This window comes from Entelurus aequoreus, linkage group LG13, assembly GCF_033978785.1.
Source record: "Entelurus aequoreus isolate RoL-2023_Sb linkage group LG13, RoL_Eaeq_v1.1, whole genome shotgun sequence".
Taxonomy (NCBI): Eukaryota; Metazoa; Chordata; class Actinopteri; order Syngnathiformes; family Syngnathidae; genus Entelurus; species Entelurus aequoreus.
Window position 1 is genome coordinate 35500031 of NC_084743.1, and position 21383 is coordinate 35521413.

At 40.6% G+C, this 21383-nt stretch overlaps 1 protein-coding gene across 1 annotated transcript in view; it reads left to right on the plus strand.

The window, feature by feature from the left end:
• Positions 1 to 21383, plus strand: part of LOC133663355 (zinc finger protein GLI2-like) — a 184864-nt gene that overhangs the window by 72079 nt on the left and 91402 nt on the right. The window contains exon 2 of the mRNA XM_062067765.1: positions 7792 to 7924. Coding sequence (XP_061923749.1) covers positions 7807 to 7924 — 118 coding nt within the window. The 5' untranslated portion in view covers positions 7792 to 7806. The remainder of the gene's footprint in view (positions 1 to 7791; positions 7925 to 21383) is intronic.

Here is a 21383-nt window from a genome sequence, read left to right on the forward strand (position 1 = left end):
ACCACTGATTAGTCTTGCCTAGGGGCCATTTGCTGGTCGCAGCTCTGTTTTATGGCACATTGTTAAAATCAAATAAACAAAATGAAAACTGCAAAAATTCAAATATAGAGCAAAAAGGCATAACGTAATGCGAAAAGGCCGAAATGTTGATACTAATAACGAAAAAAACCCACAATTAATTGTCTTTGAGTATATGATTTAGCCTTTTTATTAGACTATTTCATAACAAATTACATTATGACGTCACACTACCACCAAAATAAAATAATATTCATAACAATATTGTTTGTTTTATATACTTAAAGGCTCCACATCACTGCTGTTCATTTTAGAATGTAAACTAGTTGACTAATGTTGTTATCTATAATCGTATTGATAAGTAGGCCTGGGCTGATAACAAATTTTGCTCGACAGTATGTTGACCTACAAATTGTCTATGAATTTTCTCATTTATTCAGGTCATTGTAATCTCAGGGCATTCAATCAATCGCAACTGGACTGTTTGGTTTGTCCTAGAAGGCGTTTCCCCTCTCATCCGAGTAGGCTTCATCAGTTCATGCTCATAGATTTAGATTGGTCAGTTCTAGTCTTAGCCTTAGATTGGTCAGGTCTAGTCCAGACTAAGATTGGCCAGGTCTAGTCCAGCCTACTCCAGATCTAGCCCAGCCGACTCAGATAATAGGCGAAAAATTATTTTTATTATTATTATAAATTATATTATTGCTACAATTTTTTTAGACCAAATTAACCACTGATGTAATGATAATACATAATATAAATGCAAGTATACCCTTTCAAATGCAATAACCTTCTATTTTTCGTGCTGTATATTTTAACATTGTAATTGAAATGTAAACTTTTCAATACCAAATTGTAAAAATAAAATATATTATGTCCGTTAGCAACATTTTGCACTTGAACAAAAAACACAACCAAAAACTAATAAAATAGGTTCTGTCCCTGTTAAGGAGGGGGTGGTGGACCCTCAAATATACAGTACATTAAAATAAATAAATAATACAATGGCTAGATAAAGTTATTGTGACCAAAAAGATCACGGTTATCATTATTACCGTGGTATTGTTTGATGTGCTCAAAAAGTAATTATACACACGCTAATATATTTTAACCTAGTTGTATTTATTTAATAAATAAAATAAATAGCCACCCAATATACTTTCTTGGCAGAGCCATAGTGTTTTTATTTGTGTGTTTAAATCTTCTTCCACTTTAATTTGTAAACTTTTAGAAACTTTTTTCAATAAATGTTGGGTGATCAGTCGTTTTCACTTCTGGTTTGTTTACGTGACGTCACGCAAGGTCACTTCCTGTTGAAAGGAGTTTGTGGCCGTTTGTTTCAATTTGGCACTGTGGAGTTTATATCAGTAATTTTGTTATAACTTTAATAATATTTTAATTTAATATGGTAATACTAAGTCAGGAGTTTTACAGCGGTTATCATTACCACCGTTAATTTAGTCCAAACGCCTTCAGCTGCTGAACCTGATGAAAAGACTCTTGTAACCCGTAACAAGGCGTAAACATGGCAATTATCGAGGCTGGCAAACTTATCGACTTAATTTTCTTTTATCGTCCGGTTAATTGGTTTATAAAATGTCGTCCCAGGCCTATTTATAAGCATAGTATTGTTTGTTTTGATATACCGAGAGGTTATAGAATTCTGCTGTAGTTTTTTTGAATTCATAGTTACTATGGTCATGAGCTTTGGGTACAAGCGGCCGAAATGAGTTTCCTCCGCCGGGTGGCGGGGCTCTACCTTAGAGATAGGGTGAGAAGCTCTGCCATCCGGGGGGAGCTCAAAGTAAAGCCGCTGCTCCTCCATATCGAGAGGAGCCAGATGAGGTGGTTCGGGCATCTGGTCAGGATCCCACCCGAACGCCTCCCTAGGGAGGTGTTTAGGGCACGTCCGACCGGTAGGAGGCCACGGGGAAGACCCAGGACACGTTGGGAAGACTATGTCTCCCGGCTGGCCTGGGAACGCCTCGGGATCCCCCGGGAAGAGCTGGACGAAGTGGCTGGGGAGAGGGAAGTCTGGGTTTCCCTGCTTAGGATGCTGCCCCCGCGACCCGACCTCGGATAAGCGGAGGAAGATGGATGGATGGATGGAGTTACTTTTTGGCAGCTGATACTTTTTTTTATTGTGGAATCAAATAAGTATCGAGAATTGTGGAATTTCACTGGTATTTGTAAAGAGGCCTGAAATTCTGATTTTGTGACAACCCAAATAACCATATTCAAAGAGGAAATTAGCTAGTAAATGAATGGATCAGGAGAGAGAATAATAAACTCTGAGACATAAGCTGTGTTTCCATTGCAGTTTTTCGCCCTAGTTGTCCTGCACCAGCGCCCCGCCAGTTCGGTGTTTAGGTGCCCTGGAAATGCAAAATAAGTGTGTCCATCATGCTTTTGCGACACACTTCAATATAGAAACGTTTGAAAAACCACCTCATTAGAGCGTAAAAATGTTTTAGCGATATTTGAGAGCTTTTTTCGAAACATGGGTGTTTCAATTACCAGTTTCTTATTGCGATATTTAGGATTTTGCACATTTCTAAGGGTAATAGAAACACAGCTAAATATATGAATGAGTAGATACAACACACCTCAACCTATGGTTATAGAAGTCACGGAAAGTGAAACAACAATAATGCCTGCTCGCCATGTAGGCACGTCGCTTAGCAAGCTGCTGCAGAATTGTATTATCAACATTTCTTGCTTTGTGAACACTGCATTACCGGGGGGTAATGGTGGGATGGTGGGCTGTGTGCCTTATCCTGTTGGTTTCACTACGGGTTTACCCTGTCGTTTGTTTTCTTTTGGCCTCCACCATCTGTCTCATTGGTTTCTGACACCTGTACCAGACCCTCAGTGCCAGGCTTCCCTGTCATGGGTGGAAGTGCAGAACTCGCCTGTGGTGAGACGCAGGGAATGTGGGCGCCAAACACACACTTTCACAAAATGTTGACATATGTATGTACATGCGAACCACATATAAAAAGTAGTACTTACTGCAATTACTTTGTTGACATGCACTCCAAATAGTAATTATTGCTTGAATTTGATTATTTGTATTTCAGATTATTGGATGTGGTACAAACCTGACTGTACAGAACTGCGTAAACATTTGATAAAGAGCATGTTCTCCTCCTAACAAAAGCGAACAGCACGGTGGTAATAATGTGAGAGTTCCTTGAGACAAGATGGCTCTCAGGGTGTTTTGGCTGCATAAAAGAAAGAAACAGATGCAGCGTAAACCTGTTAGTCGCTCACCTCTAATCGGCTTAGATTGGCTGTGTGACAGGCGACTGGCACCTCTGAAGGGTCACAGACATAATTTCTAGTCCACACATGCATGCGCAAGCACAGACACACACACACACACACACACACACACACACACACACACACACACACACATATCACAATACAAGATGACATGCTGGATAGAAACTTTTTACAAATTATGTTAGATTCTTATAAATAAAACATCTTTATGGTTTTAGTTGCATTTAGTTTAGTATATTATGTCTATTATATATTGGAACTATATTATATCCAAATGAACAGCTAAGCCACTTACATTGTACACAGAACACATGAAGTGCATTAAAAAATACAGTAATAAAAGGTTTAAATACACAAATGAGAAATTCCTTACTTTTGCTTGTGTGCATCTTGCACACAAGAAGGGAGGGCAGGGAAGGGAGAGATAGGAAGTGTCTACAAAGAGACCACTACACTGCTTAGGTATTACTGTCCATTTCATAGGAGGAGATCCTGTTGCCTGTTCAACGATGCCATCTTTATCCTTTTTGATGTTCGCAACGTTTGAGCGGCTTGAACTGAGCATGCAACCAATGTTTACTTCTACACTTTCTCATTTCCACGTTCAATTTCCTTTTCTTTGATGCACTGCCATCAGATGAGTCTGCCTCGTGCTTGGGAGACATCATGAATGGAAAAAAGTTCACTGTAAAAACAAAAGTGACGTCTTTCTCAGTGTAACAAAGTGTGACCATATATTCTTGCAGCAAGCTCCTGAACCACTTCCCTTTTTACATTTTTACAGTGTTAATGATTTATGTCAATGTGAACCGACCACTAGGTGTCGTAACACGTAAAGTTGTAACCATGAAACATTGTAACACGGAAAGATGTAACCCAAAATGTTGTAAAACGTAATGTTATAACCAATGAAACACCGTAACATGAAACGTAACACATAACGTTGCAACCATGGAAAGTCGTAATACGAAACGTCGTAACACCAAGACTGAATCCCAATTCTCTCTCTTACCCTTTGTCTTAGCCCTTGGTCCTCAGTTTTGCGTTTTTACGTTGAACAAGTGGTGTCACCATTCTCCTATTTTTCAGCACCGGCCCCTAATTCCGTCGTCCAGGACTACCGTTAAGATTCTAGACAAATGATACGGTTATCGGTATTTTTTCATTTAACTGCCCGTCATAATTAGGTGCCGCTGCTAAGCATAGAAAAACACACGGGTAGGATATGACAATCAGCTTTGAATAATCACAAACAAGGAAGCAACACCACACAAAAGTTTTTAACACAACAATATTTCCTCCTCAAAAGACCCCCAAAGTCAGGCACGTTATTAAAAGTTTGTGTCACTTTGAAGTGAATGCGCTTTACTCACGACCATCCCTACCACGCTTCGTCAACCATCCTCTTAGCAATCTAGTTATCTACAGGCCAATATTAATCTACTCAAAAAAGTGAAAAATGTCATCTCATGGCATTTAATCGATTGCAACTTGACTGTTTGGTTTGTCTTAGAAGACATTTTGCTTCTCAATCGAGTAGGCTTCATCAGTTCATGCTCATAGACTTAGATTAATCAGATCTAGTCTCAGACCTAGATTGGTCAGATCTAGCCACAGACCTAGATCTTTCAGGTCTAGTCTAGCGACTGGTGCCAATACCTCAGTAGGCTTCATCAGTTCATGCTCATAGACTTAGGTTGGTCAGATCTAGTCTCTAGACTTAGATTTTTCAGATTGAGTCTAGCGGCTGGTGCCAAAACCCCAAATATTTATACTCCAAAAACCAGGATGGTGTGCCTGGGCAAGAACGGTTTCGCCCTATTGTAGTGAGAAAAACAACTGTTTTGATGCAAACGAGCAATCCTACTGTCAGAGCCAACGACAGTCGTTGAAGTGTAATTTTCCCTCGGTATCATTGAGGTATTGTGTGGCAGAACGATTGCTGTGTATCGACTACTACCAGTCCAAAATAGTTGGAAGCCCCCACGGTAGCCACCTATTGTGACCAGAATGTTTCTAACTCCTGTTATTTGTTGGAGGATAATTTGCAGTATTTTAGTAATGGTTGATAGGACACCACCTATCTCCCACATACAACACTGTCCTTTCAACCATTTCTAAAAGTATGTGGGAGATAGGTGGTGTCGCAGACCACCTCCTCTGTTAAGGGATGTTTTTTCAACCTTGACATAGATGGCTTCCCTCACTCCTCTTTCGTACCATCCGTCCTCCCTATCCAGAATCTGTACATTTTTGTTCTCAAAGGAGTGCTGAGGTGCAGGTAGACAGCTGAGTCTTGGCCTGAAGAGTTTGCCCGTCTACGCTGTCCCACGTGTCGGTTTAGTGGTTAAATTTAAGCAATGTAATCATCCATGAAATTACTCTGAAGCCAGATAGCATCCGCTGACAAGTCTGTAGTCACCGTCTGACGTCACTTTATCATGCTGCGTTTGTTTGGCATCAAAACACACCTTGCTTAAATGCACACCCACCAAACATGCTAATTGACTGTAGTGATTTATATTATATATTTTATTTGATGGGCAGCAGGGTTTAGTGCTATCCATCCATCCATTTTCTACCGCTTATTCCCTTCGGGGTCGCGGGGGGCGCTGGAGCCTATCTCAGCTACAATCGGGCGGAAGGCGGGGTACACCCTGGACAAGTCGCCACCTCATCGCAGGGCCAACACAGATAGACAGACAACATTCACACTCACATTCACACACTTGGGCCAATTTAGTGTTGCCAATCAACCTATCCCCAGGTGCATGTCTTTGGAGGTGGGAGGAAGCCGGAGTACCCGGAGGGAACCCACGCAGTCACGGGGAGGACATGCAAACTCCACACAGAAAGATCCCGAGCCCGGGATTGAACTCACGACTACTCAGGACCTTCGTATTGTGAGGCAGACGCACTAACCCCTCTTCCACCGTGCTGTTTAGTGCTAGTGCCTCACAAAAGGAGGTCCTGGGTTCGATCTCCTGGCTCGGGGTCTTTCTGTGTGGAGTTAGCATGTTCTTCCTGTGACTGCGTGGGTTCCCTCTGGGTACTCCGGCTTCCTCCCACCTCCAAAGACATGCACCTGGGGATGATAGGTTGATTGGCAACACTAAATTGACCCTAGTGTGTGAATGTGAGTGTGAATGTTGTCTGTCTATCTGTGTTAGCCCTGTGGTGAGGTGGCGACTTGTCCAGGGTGTACCCCGCCTTCCGCCCGAATGCAGCTGTGATAGCCCCCAGCCATCCCTGCAACCCTGATACGACAAAAAAATAGATGTATAGATTCTCATCAATGTTGGAGCAGGAAGGGGCTAGGAATATGTTTGCGTAACATTTCATATGAAGTGCCTTGACATTTTACATGAGCTTCTTAATCACGGGCTCTTACGCACAGTGCGTGATCTGCATGTGGGTGCGGACCAGGAGACGTTCATTGATCTTTTGGGTCGGTGGTTCCAAAGCCTGTCTTTGTGAATTTTACAACATGGTGTCGACACGCTTTCTCACATGTCTCAGAGCAGACCGAGAACCATCCGGCGCGGATGGACATTCCCCTCGCAGGACTTGCACCGATTCTTGTTTGTTCTGAGCAGCAGACGATCCTACCAAGTCAAACAAGTGGCACGTTGCCACGTCGCCAGTCCATTCACACACACGAGGAGGTATTGACATAGCGTGTGTGGCTAAAACCTCAGCACTTAAAGCCACTCACATTTTCAATTGGAACAGAGCGGCCATTGTCAACTCATTACCTCAAACTGAGAAACCTGTGTGTGCTCAGGGCTTGACCTGACATTATTGACACTGGGAGAATAAATATGGACAACCATAATCAAATAACCAGGAAAACTCTTAATTATCAGAAATTCTGTACTTGCTTGCTTGCTCTGATAAATTATAGATGTAAATATTGCTATTACTGTATAACACATACAGGCAATGTGTGGAAAAAAACTAAACAAAACAAATATGATATTATTGTGCATGTACATGGTTGCTGTTGGTCTAAAAGTAATGCTTTTGATGGTTAGTGTAGATGTGGAAATGTACAAAAATTTATGGTTGGAATCAGCAGCATAAAACCCTGATCGGAAGGTAGCCCGTTTTAGCAATAGAGCAATGATTTTTCGACCATTGTAGCGTTTGTTTTACATTGTTTTGTTTTATGAAATTAATCGTGTTATTGTTTTTTGATTGTTTGCTTGCTTTCTTGCCATTTAAGTGATTGTGCTTTGAATTGTTTTCTTTTTTATAACGTTGATTTGGTCAAGCTGACGTTCTAATGGTCACACGGACGTATAGCAAGTGTTTATTGAGCATCATGTAGCAGTTACCACAGCAATATAAATACAGTCACCCTTGTATTGGGGTATAGCAGGTTTTAAGAGGCTAAAAGATATTCAGAACAAGCCACAATGTTCTTGCTTTAAATGTGATCAAATATATTGGTCTCTGCATTAACCATAGAATCCTCCTCTTCAGGTTGTTGAAGATACAATGAGCAGCATGGAGACTTCGACTGCGACTGCAACTGAGAAGAAGGAGTGCAAGGGTCCTGGTTTGGATGGAAGCAGCTTCTCTGAACACCCGAAGAAGCCTTCACCCACATCCAGAGGTACTGTACAATCATTTTCCAAAGCTACATTCCTATGAAGTTCTTTGCCTAAGATATATTATGGTCAACAAGCCAAATCTGCAAAGTTGTTCTTTGCCTAAAATTCATTATTATTAACAAGTCAAATCTGCAAAGTTGTTTAAAAAATATATATATAATAATTACGCTGTCCCTATTACTCTGAATACATACGCAATAATGCATAAACAGTTGCCCCTCATTTATGGCTGCGGATTGGTTCCAGGCCTGACTGCGGTAAATATATTTCCCTTGTAGGTTTATCATTACCCTGTTTTTCGGACTACAAGCCACTACTTTTTACCCACGGTTTAAACTTTGCGGCTTATAAAGCGGTGCGGCTAATTTATGGATTTTTCCTCATTAACGGCCACAAATAGTTTTCAACGCAAACAGAGACACTGAAAAGGTGTGTAATTGTTTGTGTTATGGCGCCATCTTTTGGACAAGTTCGCTGACTGCAGGTGCTGCTGATGGAAAATGTATTTCCTGTGTCATACCTTGAACCGTAAGTTCAACCGTCCATAGCGTTTCTGCTCGGAAGGATTCTTCATTCATCACTCCAAGCAACGTTTGTAAGTTTTGCAATACCCATCCATCCATCAATTTTCTACCGCTTGTCCCTTTTGGGGTGGCGGGGGGTGCTGGAGCCTATCTCAGCTGCATTCGGGTGGAAGGCGAGGTACACCCTGGACAAGTCGCCACCTCATCACAGGGCCAAACACAGATAGACAGACAACATTCACACTCACATTCACACACTAGGGCCAATTTAGTGTTGCCAATCAACCTATCCCCAGGTGCATGTTTTTGGCGGTGGGAGGAAGCCGGAGTACCCGGAGGGAACCCACACAGTCACGGGGAGAACAGGCAAACTCCACACAGAAAGATCCCGAGCCCGGGATTGAACTCAGGACTACTCAGGACCTTCATATTGTGAGGCACATGCACTAACAACAAAAACAATTCATACTTTCTAAACCGTCCCATGTGTGATGTCTCCAGGAGTGTTTTCATGCATATTTTTACGTGCCTTGTAATGTAATCAAGCTAGCGTCATTAGCATTAGCGAATATACTAACATGTTTACAAGTGTTTGTGTTAGTTTTTTCTTACTTACAATGGCATTCTTTTTGTATTGTTTCAGTTTCGTAAATTTACCAAAAAGTCTCCATAGAGTTATTGAGTTTGTTTAGCTGATCTGTAGGTCCATGACGATGACTTCTGTTTTGTTTGATCACCTGTTTTACTGCTGTGTGACAGGCACCGTTTTAGAAACAATTAAAATATTTAAATAGACATTTACTATATATATATATATATATATATATATATATATATATATATATATATATATATATATATATATATATATATATATATATACAGTCGCAATCAAAAGATTACATACACTTGTAAAGAACATATTGTCATGGCTGTCTTGAGTATTCAATACTTTCTACAACTCTTATTTTTTGGTGATAGAGTGATTGAAGCACATACTTAAAAAATAAAAAACATTCATGAAGTTTGGTTCTTTTATGAATTTATTATGGGTCTACTGAAAATGTGACCAAATCTGCTGGGTCAAAAGTATACATACAGCAATGTTAATATTTGGTTACATGTCCCTTGGAAAGTTTCACTGCAATAAGGCGCTTTTGGTAGCCATCCACAAGCTTCTGGTTGAATTTTTGACCACTCCTCTTGACAAATCTGGTGCAGTTCAGCTAAACTTGTTGGTTTTCTGACATGGATTTGTTTCTTCAGCATTGTCCACACTTTTAAGTCAGAACTTTGGGAAGGCCATTCTAAAACCTTAATTCTAGCCTTATTTAGCCATTTCTTTACCACTTTTGACGTGTGTTTGGGGTCATAGTCTTGTTGGAGCACCCAACTGCGCCCAAGACCCAACCTCCGGGCTGATGATTTTAGGTTGTCCTGAAGAATTTGGAGGTAATCCTCCTTTTTCATTAAAAGCACCAATTGCATTGGCAGCAAAACAGGCCCAGAGCCTAATACTACCACCAATTTCGCCACACCTAGTGTGTGTGTGACAATCATTGGCACTTTAGCTTAACTTAACCATGCTTGACGGTGGGGATGGTGTTCCTGGGATTAAAGGCCTCGTCTTTTCTCCTCCAAACATATTGCTGGGTATTGTGGCCAAACAGCTCAATTTTTGTTTCATCTGACCACAGAACTTTCCTCCAGAAGGTCTTGTTTTTGTCCCTGTGATGTTAAATGAAACAAAAATTTAGCTCATTGGCCACAATAACCAGCAATATGTTTGGAGGAGGAAAGGTGAGGCCTATATTCCCAGGAACACCATTCCTACCGTCAAACATGGTGGTGGTAGTATTATGCTCTTGGCCTCTTTTTCTGCCAATGGAACTGGTGCTTTAAATGGAATAATGAAAAAGGAGGATTACCATCCCGGAGGTTGGGTCTTGGGCGCTGTTGGGTGTTCCAACAGGACAATGACCCCAAACACACGTCAAAAGTGGTAAAGGAATGGCTAAATCAGGCTAGAATTAAGGTTTTAGAATGGCCTTCCCAAAGTCCTGACTTAAATGTGTGGACAATGCTGAAAAAACAATTCCACGTCAGAAAACCAACACATTTAGCACAACTGCACCAGATTTTGTCAAGAGGAGTGGTCAAAAATTCAACCAGAAGCCTGCCAGAAGCTTGTGGATGGCTACCAAAAGCGCCTTATTGCAGTCAAACTTGCCAAGGGACATGTAACCAAATATTAACATTGCTGTATGTATACTTTTGACCCAGCAGATTTGGTCACATTTTCAGTAGACCCATAAAAAATTAGTAAAAGAACCAAACTTCATGACTGTTTTTTGTGACCAACAAGTATCTACTCCAATCACTCTAACACAAATAAATAAGATTTGTAGAAATTATTGGAAACTCAAGACAGCCATGACATTATGTTCTTTACAAGTATATGTATACTTTTGCAAAAATCGGTAGCTCACAAGCTACTTGTTAAGACCATATGTATATTGTATGCAAATGTATGTATATTAAATGTGTATATTATATTTTCAAACTTTAGGAACACACTGTAGTTATGTAGAGAAAGCATAATATCCAACATGATGGCAATTTGGTGACACATAAAAAGAGATGCGGGCAGCCTCCTTTGCAGATGTCAGAGAGGGGACGATGAAAAAATGCACTAATGAGGTTGAAAGACCTTGTTCTCACCTCCCGGGTGTACATTTCATGAATTACTAAAACCGTCTGGCATAGCCGTGTATCAGAGTGGACATCTATGGTGTATCAGTGGCCTCTGATAAAGGCTGCAAAGAGGGAAGGCCTTTGAAATGCAAACAAGAGGTCCAATGATATTGCGGTACGAGCAGTTTTTTTCCCTAATGATGGGCCTGGTGGCCTGCCACACGATTAGCCGTAAGTATTAATTGTTTAGAGATGCGAGCTTTAAACTAGGACATTTCTGCACACCCTACTTGGCACCTACACAAAGAGTATTTTAGCATTTGCAAAAAAAATGTTTAACTCGCACGGAAATTAATGATTCACTCTTTTGACCAATGTGGGGTTAACATGTCATTGTTACCTTGTACCACTGACAAAAAAAGCCCTCTTTGCATTTCGTGGCTTTTTGGGGGCGTGAAGTAACACAGAGCGCAGCTGAATGTAGGAAATAAAATGTTGGTAATAATAGGATGAGCGCTCTTGTTTTCGTTCGTTGATGTATGACGGAAACGAGGATTAACGAGGCTGCAGGACCTTGTTGGTGCCTAGGAGGTACGAGTGTCATGAATTAATAAATGGACCACGGCTAGTAGACTTTGAAAACCCTCAGAAAGACACACAAGCATCATCTGAAGGCCATTGCAGGAAGACATCGTTGCTGTAGTATTACTCTTTCATGAAGGGCCTGGTGGCCTGCCACCAAGAAAAAAGTAGAACATCCGATTTTCCTTACATACTTTTGTATTCCGTTTCTTCATTCTCTACTCCAGCCAGTTTCTAAATTAGCATGCACACACAAAGAAATATATGCCATTCATTTAAATAAATCTTTTTTAAGATGACACAAACATTCTTCTTTAAGGGGCGACACTGGATTTATTTAGGTTAGTTAAGGAACAGTAGGTCCAAACCACAGAGACTACATTAACCCCTGTTCTGTTCCACTGTTATATACAACAACAAATGCTGTTGTAATGCTTAGTTGGTTGACATTGGACTGGTCATTCCAGGATACGATAATAACTGCAGGCTCGATAATCGTTAATGTTCCACCAGTTGCAAGTAGGGATGTAATGATACGAAAATTTAATATCACGATTATAGTGACCAAAATTGAATGTGTTGAATGTGCTTAAAAATTACTCATACACACAATAAGGGCCTGATTTACAAGATCTAAATACCTCGCACTAAACAGTATGTGCAATCTATAAAATAGCGTGTACCATTAGTGGGCGTGTTGCATGTGATCTACTAAGACTGCGTGTACAATTGTAAAGTGGTGCAGACCGCCTTATTACGTGTACTAGGGTTGTACGGTATACCAGTATTAGTATAGTACTGCGATACTAAAGAATCATATTCGGTACTATACCGCCTCTAAAAAGTATCATCCTAGTCACTGCCGTTGTGTCCTTGGGCAAGACACTTTACCCACCTGCTCCCAGTGCCACCCACACTGGTTTAAAAAATGTAACTTAGATATTTGGTTTCACAATGTAAAGCGCTTTGAGTCACTAGAGAAAAGTGCTATATAAATATAATTCACTTTTTATCGGCATTTAGAAGCAGTCCTGCAGTGCGTCGACAATGAAATCACTTTTTTTTTTACAGCTTAAGGTACGCTCATTGAAGAAAGGCTGCACTTACTTCTCTCAAGACACAAAAAATGCATACTTAAAGAAGTTTTTTGCGTATGAAAAATATTTTAATAATATATTTTCTATTTGAAAAAAGTGAGTATGACTCAATTTTCTTGCTAATCGGACTCTAAATAGGGAAAATAGATGTTTAGGCAATGTAGTCCAGGGGATGCGCCTCTTGTAGTACTTTGACTCACCACACTGAGAAGTGGGGGTGATCGTGAGCTAGCAGATGCATGTTGATACCATGTTTTATTAGCGAGGAAGCCAGTGTTTGTTATTTTTGTCGGACGCAAGATCAATGTCGTAATGCTCTTCTAAATAAATGAATGTATCTGCCAATATGGAGGATTATACATTCAAGATCAAATAGAGGGCTTCAGATTTTTTTGCTAAAGTATCCCACAATGCTTTGCCGGCAGCCATACTGGTAGGCCTTGTTCACCACGGGTCATTGTTCACGATAGCACTACATGTGATATTTCCAAACTATTCAGTGGAAACTAACATTGCATCGGCAGTGACACGATGGAGAAATACTGTGAATTATTACATAAGAAGTCCCTTAGTCTTTATAAAAAAGAAAACAGTCGTAATTGTATGTGAGGATCCTTACCAGATTGACAAGTCTGAGTAGAGTAGACAACCCGACATCTCCCTTGGTGTTGCATACCCGGACTTGGTGAACTACCTAATTTTTTAACCGACCCAATTTCACACTTTGAAACAATTTCAAAATTATTAGAGCCTTGAAAGCTGTGACAGCTTTGTTTGTGGATGGGTTTATGACGTTTGTGTTTCTTTGTATAAACCCAGTGGACATGGTCTTGTCAAGGCTGTAGTCATGCACTTTCAGAAATGATCCAACCCAAATTTGACACCCTGGATAATCACAGATAACGAATCTAAGGTCATCTCAGCACACTGTGACTGTAAGGCAGGATTGGGAGAATGCTGTTCTCATGTCACTTCACTTTTGTTTTATGTGGAGGCTACAGTCCGGATAAGAGAAGTGAGTACGGTATCCAGTATCAATACAACTACTATCAAAGTTCTTCGACAAGTTAATGCAAAGTGGGGCTGTCATTTATTTTAGATTCATTGTTACTTACAAAATGTGAGGGTGGGCACAATTGGACATTACATGGTGATGAGTGATTTTCACTACCCAGGCACGCCCACTCGCGAACACACACACACACACACACACACACACACACACCACTGCCCAGAAGGACGTATTGTCCTGTGCAAGGTGGATTATAACTGAGTACAATTGCATCTCTAGTAAACATGGTAGGCTATAAGCTACTAGGAGTCAGCAGCTATGCAACAGCTAAGCACACAATAGCACACAAGCTTGACATGCGTCTAAATTGAACAACACTGCTGTCCAAAACATCACATTTGTCACAAAAAAAATTTAATAAATCAAATAAAAAAATTAAGTAAATATAGTTGCAAAAGAGTATTAGAAAGTATCCAGTAACAAACTTGTTCAGGACATTCAACTTACTGCGTCATAAGTAAGGAATGGTACCGAAACCCGATTTCATAATTTCTTAACGGGAAAAGACTTCTTGTTTACGTGTTAGCAGTTAAGCTAGCTATCAAGCTAACGCAAGTTGGTCTCCATAATTTTATGAACATGTGGTTATCAATTACACTTTTTTGATCATTTCAATGAAATACGGTTACACTAACCATCGGGAGTTTCACAGCAGTTATCATCACTACTATTAATTTTTAGCACAAATGCTCGCAGCTGCGAAAACCGATGGAAAAAAGTGACCGCTCTGCACAATGCACGCACGTGGCAATTATCGAGGCTAGCACTTCATTTTTATTCATTGTCCAGTTAATTGACTTATCAAATATTGGCCCAGGCCTAGGACTACCTTCAAAATAAAATAACAGAAAACATTTTAAAAATGTTCAACCTAATCTATTTTGTCAACTCAAGTCTCTGAAATGGCATTGCTTTTGTTTTGCAAAGACATGCCTTGTTTCCTTTGAACCGTGTTATGTCGGAGTGTTTGGACATGTATAACGACAATTTTGTCGAGAGCCGCGAGTATAAAAGTGCAGGTTAACTCCAAGCCTAAGATAAGAATCAGGCTGCTTTCTTAAAGCCTAGTTAATGGCTCTAAATGGGCGCCCGCATTTGGTGTGACAGCCTGCAGCTTTCTCACAGCTTACAGGACTTGCTTCCACAGGCTTGTCACTTGCAACCTGACTCCAAGGCCCCGGGATTTACACGTCTGCGTTGACCTGAGCTTTAACAGTCAGTGTAACATGTGTCTGCTTCCAGGACGCTCGAATGTCTCACCATTTCAAAAGGGTAAACCGTTGAGAGCAACAAAAGCTTGATTATAGATGTTATGTTTGGTTTGTTTGCCACCTTCCTTTCAGTCGCAAACCTTATGACTTGTTTTACAGCCTTGTTATAGTCTCAACATCTGTACAAGGTCACAGGGGCAAAGACGTCCACTGGTTATTTCACGCAGGACGCAGAACTCACAGTCTCACAAGTTTTAAAGACACTGGGGTCATCTCAAGCACAACTTTTTGTCCCATAGGGTCACCAGTATTGTCAATGCATACATGCGGTCAGGTAAATGAGAATTATATGTCAATAACTAGAGCATCTGGCTAGTAGTTAACAGTTCCACATTTCCATCACTAGTTAGCGACACTGGTGTCAAAGTGGTCATGTGGTCAGATGGTGGATGGTGACCTAACCCTCTAAAACAGGGGTGTCAAACTCATTTTCATTGAAGGCCACATGGCTGCCCTCAGAGGGCTGCTTGTAACAGTGAATGTATGTGAATATTAATGTACAATTGGCTCATGATGTTATTACAAAACTGCCTATGCATTTGATTAATATTTTATTTTACATAGAAATTGTTAAAAGTTTGGAACAGTGACAATAGAAATATGCATTTAAACCAATGGTGTTTGTTTATGGTTTAACATTGGAAAAAAACAATTAAATCACTTTCTGTATTTAAAAACATATCATGATGAGGAAATTATATAACCTTGAGTAAGCTAATGTTTTTTTTTGTTTATTATAAAATGGAAATATGGCCTTAATAGTGTTCTAAGTTAAATAGCTAATGTTTTGTATTTGGGTGAATAGGGGGTAGCTATCAAAAGTTTACACTTATTTCTGCTTCTTTTTATTCATGATGTAGTTTATTGTTGTATCAATTATTTTATTTAATATTGAGTGAATTAAATACAAATAAAAAAGGTAATGGAATACCTTGAAATATTAAATCAGGATGACAATCAGATAGTTACCGTACTTTCCAGGCTGCAGAGCGTGCCGGTGGTATTCAAGCCGCACCCACCAATTTTGAGGAGAAATTAATAGTTTTACACATATTAGCCGCACTAGACCATAAGCCGCAGATAACATTAAGTAAATGTTTACATACTTAATTGTTTCCAGACCGTGCCAGTTACATGGCAGTAAAACACATTTTTAAACAAAACAGGAGTCATCGTCATGGACCCAATAGCTGCATATTAATTTTTGATGAATTTACGAAACTGAAACAATACAAAAAGAATACCATTGTAAGTTTATAGTTCTAACACAGACAATTGTAAAAGTGTTAGCATATTTGCTAATGCTAATGACACTAGCTTGATGACATTATTATAGCACGTACAAATATGCATGAAAACACCCCTACATACATCACACATGGGATGGTTTTGTAAGTGAATTGTTTTAGTTATATTGTAAAACTTACAAATGTTGCTTGGAGTGAAGAATCCTTTTGAGCAGAAACGCTACAGACAAATAGTAGACGTATTAAGACATACTTCCATTTCAAGGCATGAAACAGTAAAAGTACATTATTATCCTGCAGAACCTGCAGTAAGCAAACTCATCCAAAAGATGGCGCTATAGCACAAACAATAACACGCCTTTTTAGTGTCTCTGTTGGTGTTGAAAACTATTAGTTGAATACAAAACATTATGGCCATTGGCGAACAAAGATTCATAAATCAGCCGCACCGTTTTATAAGCCGCAGGGTTCAAAGCATAGTAAAAAAGTAGTGGCTTGAAATCTGAAAAATGCAGTAAGTATTTTTTTTTATCTTAACAAAACATTTTTGGAATATATGTTTGTTGCATGATGAGATAATATTGAAGTTTAAAGGTATACAATTGTATGCAGTACATATGATTTTTCTGTCAAAATTGAAGGAACGAATACATTATCAATCAATCAATCAATGTTTATTTATATAGCCCTAAATCACAAGTGTCTCAAAGGGCTGCACAAGCCACAACGACATCCTCGGTACAGAGCCTACATACAGGCAAGGAAAAACTCACCCCAGTGGGACGTCGGTGAATGACTATGAGAAACCTTGGAGAGGACCGCATATGTCCCAAGGGACAGGGGAGAAGAGGAGAGAAGAAAAGAAACGGCAGATCAACTGGTCTAAAAAGGGGGGTCTATTTAAAGGCTAGATTATACAAATGAGTTTTAAGATGGGACTTAAATGCTTCTACTGAGGTAGCATCTCTAACTGTTACCGGGAGGGCATTCCAGAGTACTGGAGCCCGAATAGAAAATGCTCTATAGCCCGCAGACTTTTTTTTTGGCTCTGGGAATCACTAATAAGCCGGAGTTCTTTGAACGCAGATTTCTTGTCGGGACATATGGTACAATACAGTCGGCGAGATAGGCTGGAGCTAAACCGTGTAGTATTTTATATGTAAGTAGTAAAACCTTAAAGTCGCATCTTAAGTGCACAGGAAGCCAGTGCAAGTGAGCCAGTATAGGCGTAATATGATCAAACTTTCTTGTTTTTGTCAAAAGTCTAGCAGCCGCATTTTGTACCAACTGTAATCTTTTAATGCTAGAACATAGGGAGGCCCGAAAATAATACGTTACAGTAATCGAGACGAGACGTAACGAACGCATGAATAATGATCTCAGCGTCGCTAGTGGACAAGATGGAACGCATTTTAGCGATATTTCGGAGAGGAAAGAAGGCCGTTTTAGTAACACTCTTAATGTGTGACTCAAACGAGAGAGTTGGGTCGAAGATAATACCCAGATTCTTTACAGAGTCGCCTTGTGTAATTGTTTGGTTGTCAAATGTCAAAGGTGGTATTATTAAATAGATGTCGGTGTCTAGCAGGACCGATAATCAGCATTTCCGTTTTCTTAGCATTGAGTTGCAAAAAGTTAGCAAACATCCATTGTTTAATTTCATTAAGACACGCCTCCAGCTGACTACAATCCGGCGTGTTGGTCAGCTTTAGGGGCATGTAGAGTTGGGTGTCATCAGCATAACAGTGAAAGCTAACACCGTATTTGCGTATGATGTCACCCAGCGGCAGCATGTAAATACTAAAGAGTGCAGGGCCAAGAACCGAACCCTGGGGAACTCCGCACGTTACCTTGACATAGTCCGAGGTCACATTGTTATGGGAGACGCACTGCATCCTGTCAGTAAGATAAGAGTTAAACCAAGACAAGGCTAAGTCTGACATACCAATACGTGTTTTGATACGCTCTAATAAAATATTATGATCGACGGTATCGAAAGCGGCGCTAAGATCAAGAAGCAGCAACATAGATGACGCATCAGAATCCATCGTTAGCAATAGATCATTAGTCATTTTTGCGAGGGCTGTCTCCGTAGAGTGATTTGCCCTGAAACCGGATTGAAAAGGTTCACAGAGATTGTTAGTCACTAAGTGTTCATTTAGCTGCTGTGCAACAATTTTTTCGAGAATTTTGGAAATAAACGGAAGGTGGGAGACCGGTCGGTAGTTTACCATGAGGTCAGGATCGAGGTTAGGTCTTTTGAGCAGAGGATGAATAACCGCTTTTTTTAATGCTAGGGGAACAGTGCCGGAGGAAAGTGATAAGTTTATAATATTTAACACTGATGGACCTAATAATACAAACAGTTCCTTGATAAGTTTCCCAGGAAGTGGGTCAAGTAAACATGTTGTTTGTTTTATCCCACTTACACGCTGTAATAATTCCTCTAATGTTATTTCATCAAAAATAGAGAGACTATTTTGGAGGGCGGTATCCGTCGTATATACAGTCGTATTTGTGTTAATAGAACCCAGTTGTAGCTGGGATGCGTTGTCTTTAATCTCCTTTCTAATGAGTTCAATTTTCTTATTAAAGAAATTCATAAAGTCATCTGCCGAATGGGTGGAGCTACTGGGAGGAGTCCCTTGTTGGGTTAGCGATGCTACTGTACTAAACAGAAATTTAGGATCGTTTTTGTTGAGGCGGATGAGATTTGAGTAGTATTTAGCTTTAGCTAAGGTAAGCATGCGTTTATAAGTTATTAAACTATCACTCCATGCTTGATGGAAAACCTCAAGTTTAGTCGCGCGCCATTTGCGTTCCAGCTTTCTACATGATAATTTATGAGCTCTAATTTCTTCTGTAAACCATGGGGTGCGCCTTTTAGGGGCCCCTTTTTGCTTTAGCGGTGCTATACTATCAATAATTTCGCGCAAGGCATCGTCAAAGTTGTTAGTGAGGTTATCAATAGAGCCGACATAATTTGGGAATGGTGCCATTACCGAAGGCAGTAGGTCAGCAAGAGTCATCGTTGTGGCAGCATTAATGTTGCGGCCGCTATAGCAGTTATTATTATTATTAGCTTGTTGACAATGAGTCAAAACTTCAAATTTTATAAGGTAATGATCGGACATTACTTTAGTATATGGAAGTATCATAACTGACAAGCACAAGATCTATTGTATTACCGTTGCGATGCGTGGGTTCATGTATTATTTGTGTAAGACCACAGCTATCAATTATGGTTTGGAGCGCCACGCACTGAGGGTCCGATGGGGTATTCATATGGATATTAAAGTCCCCCATTATGATTATATTGTCGGCGTGCGTCACTAGATCAGCAACGAACTCTGAGAATTCAATGATAAAGTCCGAATAGGGCCCAGGGGGGCGGTAGATAACAGCCAGGTCGAGAGGTAGCGGTGTGACAGACCTCATAGTAAGCACCTCAAACGATTTATATTTATTATTTAGGTTAGGGGTAAGGTTGAAATTTTCATTGTATATTAGTGCGACACCCCCTCCCCTTTTAAGAGGACGGGCAACATGCGCATTCGTATAGTTAGGAGGAGATGCCTCATTGAGCGCAAAAAATGTGTCTGGTTTGAGCCAGGTTTCGCTAAGACCAATGACGTTAAGATTGTTGTCTCTAATGACCTCATTAACTAATAACGCCTTGGGAGACAATGATCTTATGTTTAAAAAACCCATATTATAGGTACTGGGCTGTTTTGACGAATTTTTGTTAAGATTATCCGTAGTAGCAATATTAACAATGATGCGTTTATTATGCGTAGTGCACTTTAAATAGTTTCGACCATATCTAGGAATTGATATGACGGGAATTTTCCGATTGTTTGCTTGGTGCTGCAATAGACTGGACATATCATAATTTGCCACCTCAGTAGAATGCATGTCCACCTCTGACACAGACACAACAGAAAAAACATTATGTGAATTGTGTATTATTCTAAGAGAATTGCTATGCGTACATGGATTATCCAGCCTGGCGCTGGCTAGTTCTAGCTTAACTGACTCCTCACCCGGACTAACAGACATTGTAATTGCCTGTGACCGGGCTTGCTCTAGTGTAGTCAGTCAAGTGAGACTTAAATAGTAGTCTATGTTTCTAGACAGGATAATGGCGCCTTCCTGGTTAGGGTGAAGGCCGTCTCTCATCAGCAAGCCTGGTTTGCCCCAGAAAGAGGGCCAGTTATCAATAAACGTTAGTCCCTGTTGCCTACAGAAGATAGTCAGCCACTTGTTAAGCGAGACTAATCTGCTATATCTCTCATCATTGCCTCTCGCAGGCAGGGGGCCAGAGACAATTACTCGATGCCTGGACATCTTTCTGGCGAGGTCACAAGTCCTGGCTATGTTTCTCTTTGTAATCTCTGACTGTCTCATTCTAGTGTCATTGGAGCCAACGTGTACAACTATATTCGCATAATTAGTGGTTCGATTAGCCTGTCGTACGTGTTTACTAGGCCTGTTGCGAGTTAGCTCCCTAAGATTAGCTTCAATGTCAGGTGCTCTGGCCCCGGGGATACACTTTATTGTGGCTGGTTTGCTAAGCTTTATGTTTCGGGTGATGGAGTCCCCTATGACTAAGGTGTGGTGCCCGGTAGACTGGGGTGTAGGACTAGCTAAAGAGCTAAATCTATTATGCGTCTCAACCGGTACACCGTAGCTTGTAGGCCGCTTAGGACTGCTACAAGCTGGGCTAGTTAGCTCGCTACAGCTAACGCTAGCAGATGTGTCCGCAACATCTAAAGTTACGACATTTCTCTGCTCTAACTGGCGGACACCGCCCTCTAGCAGAGCCAACCTCTCCGTGAGTAAGGTGCAAGACGCGCAGGAAGCCATTACTTACGGTGTTTTCTGTCACCGAGTGAAGTTCCTGCTGTCCTCAGGGAGGTGGTCGCGGTCTGCGGGAGTAGCTTCCTACTTACCTTCTGACCGGCGCTGCCTTTC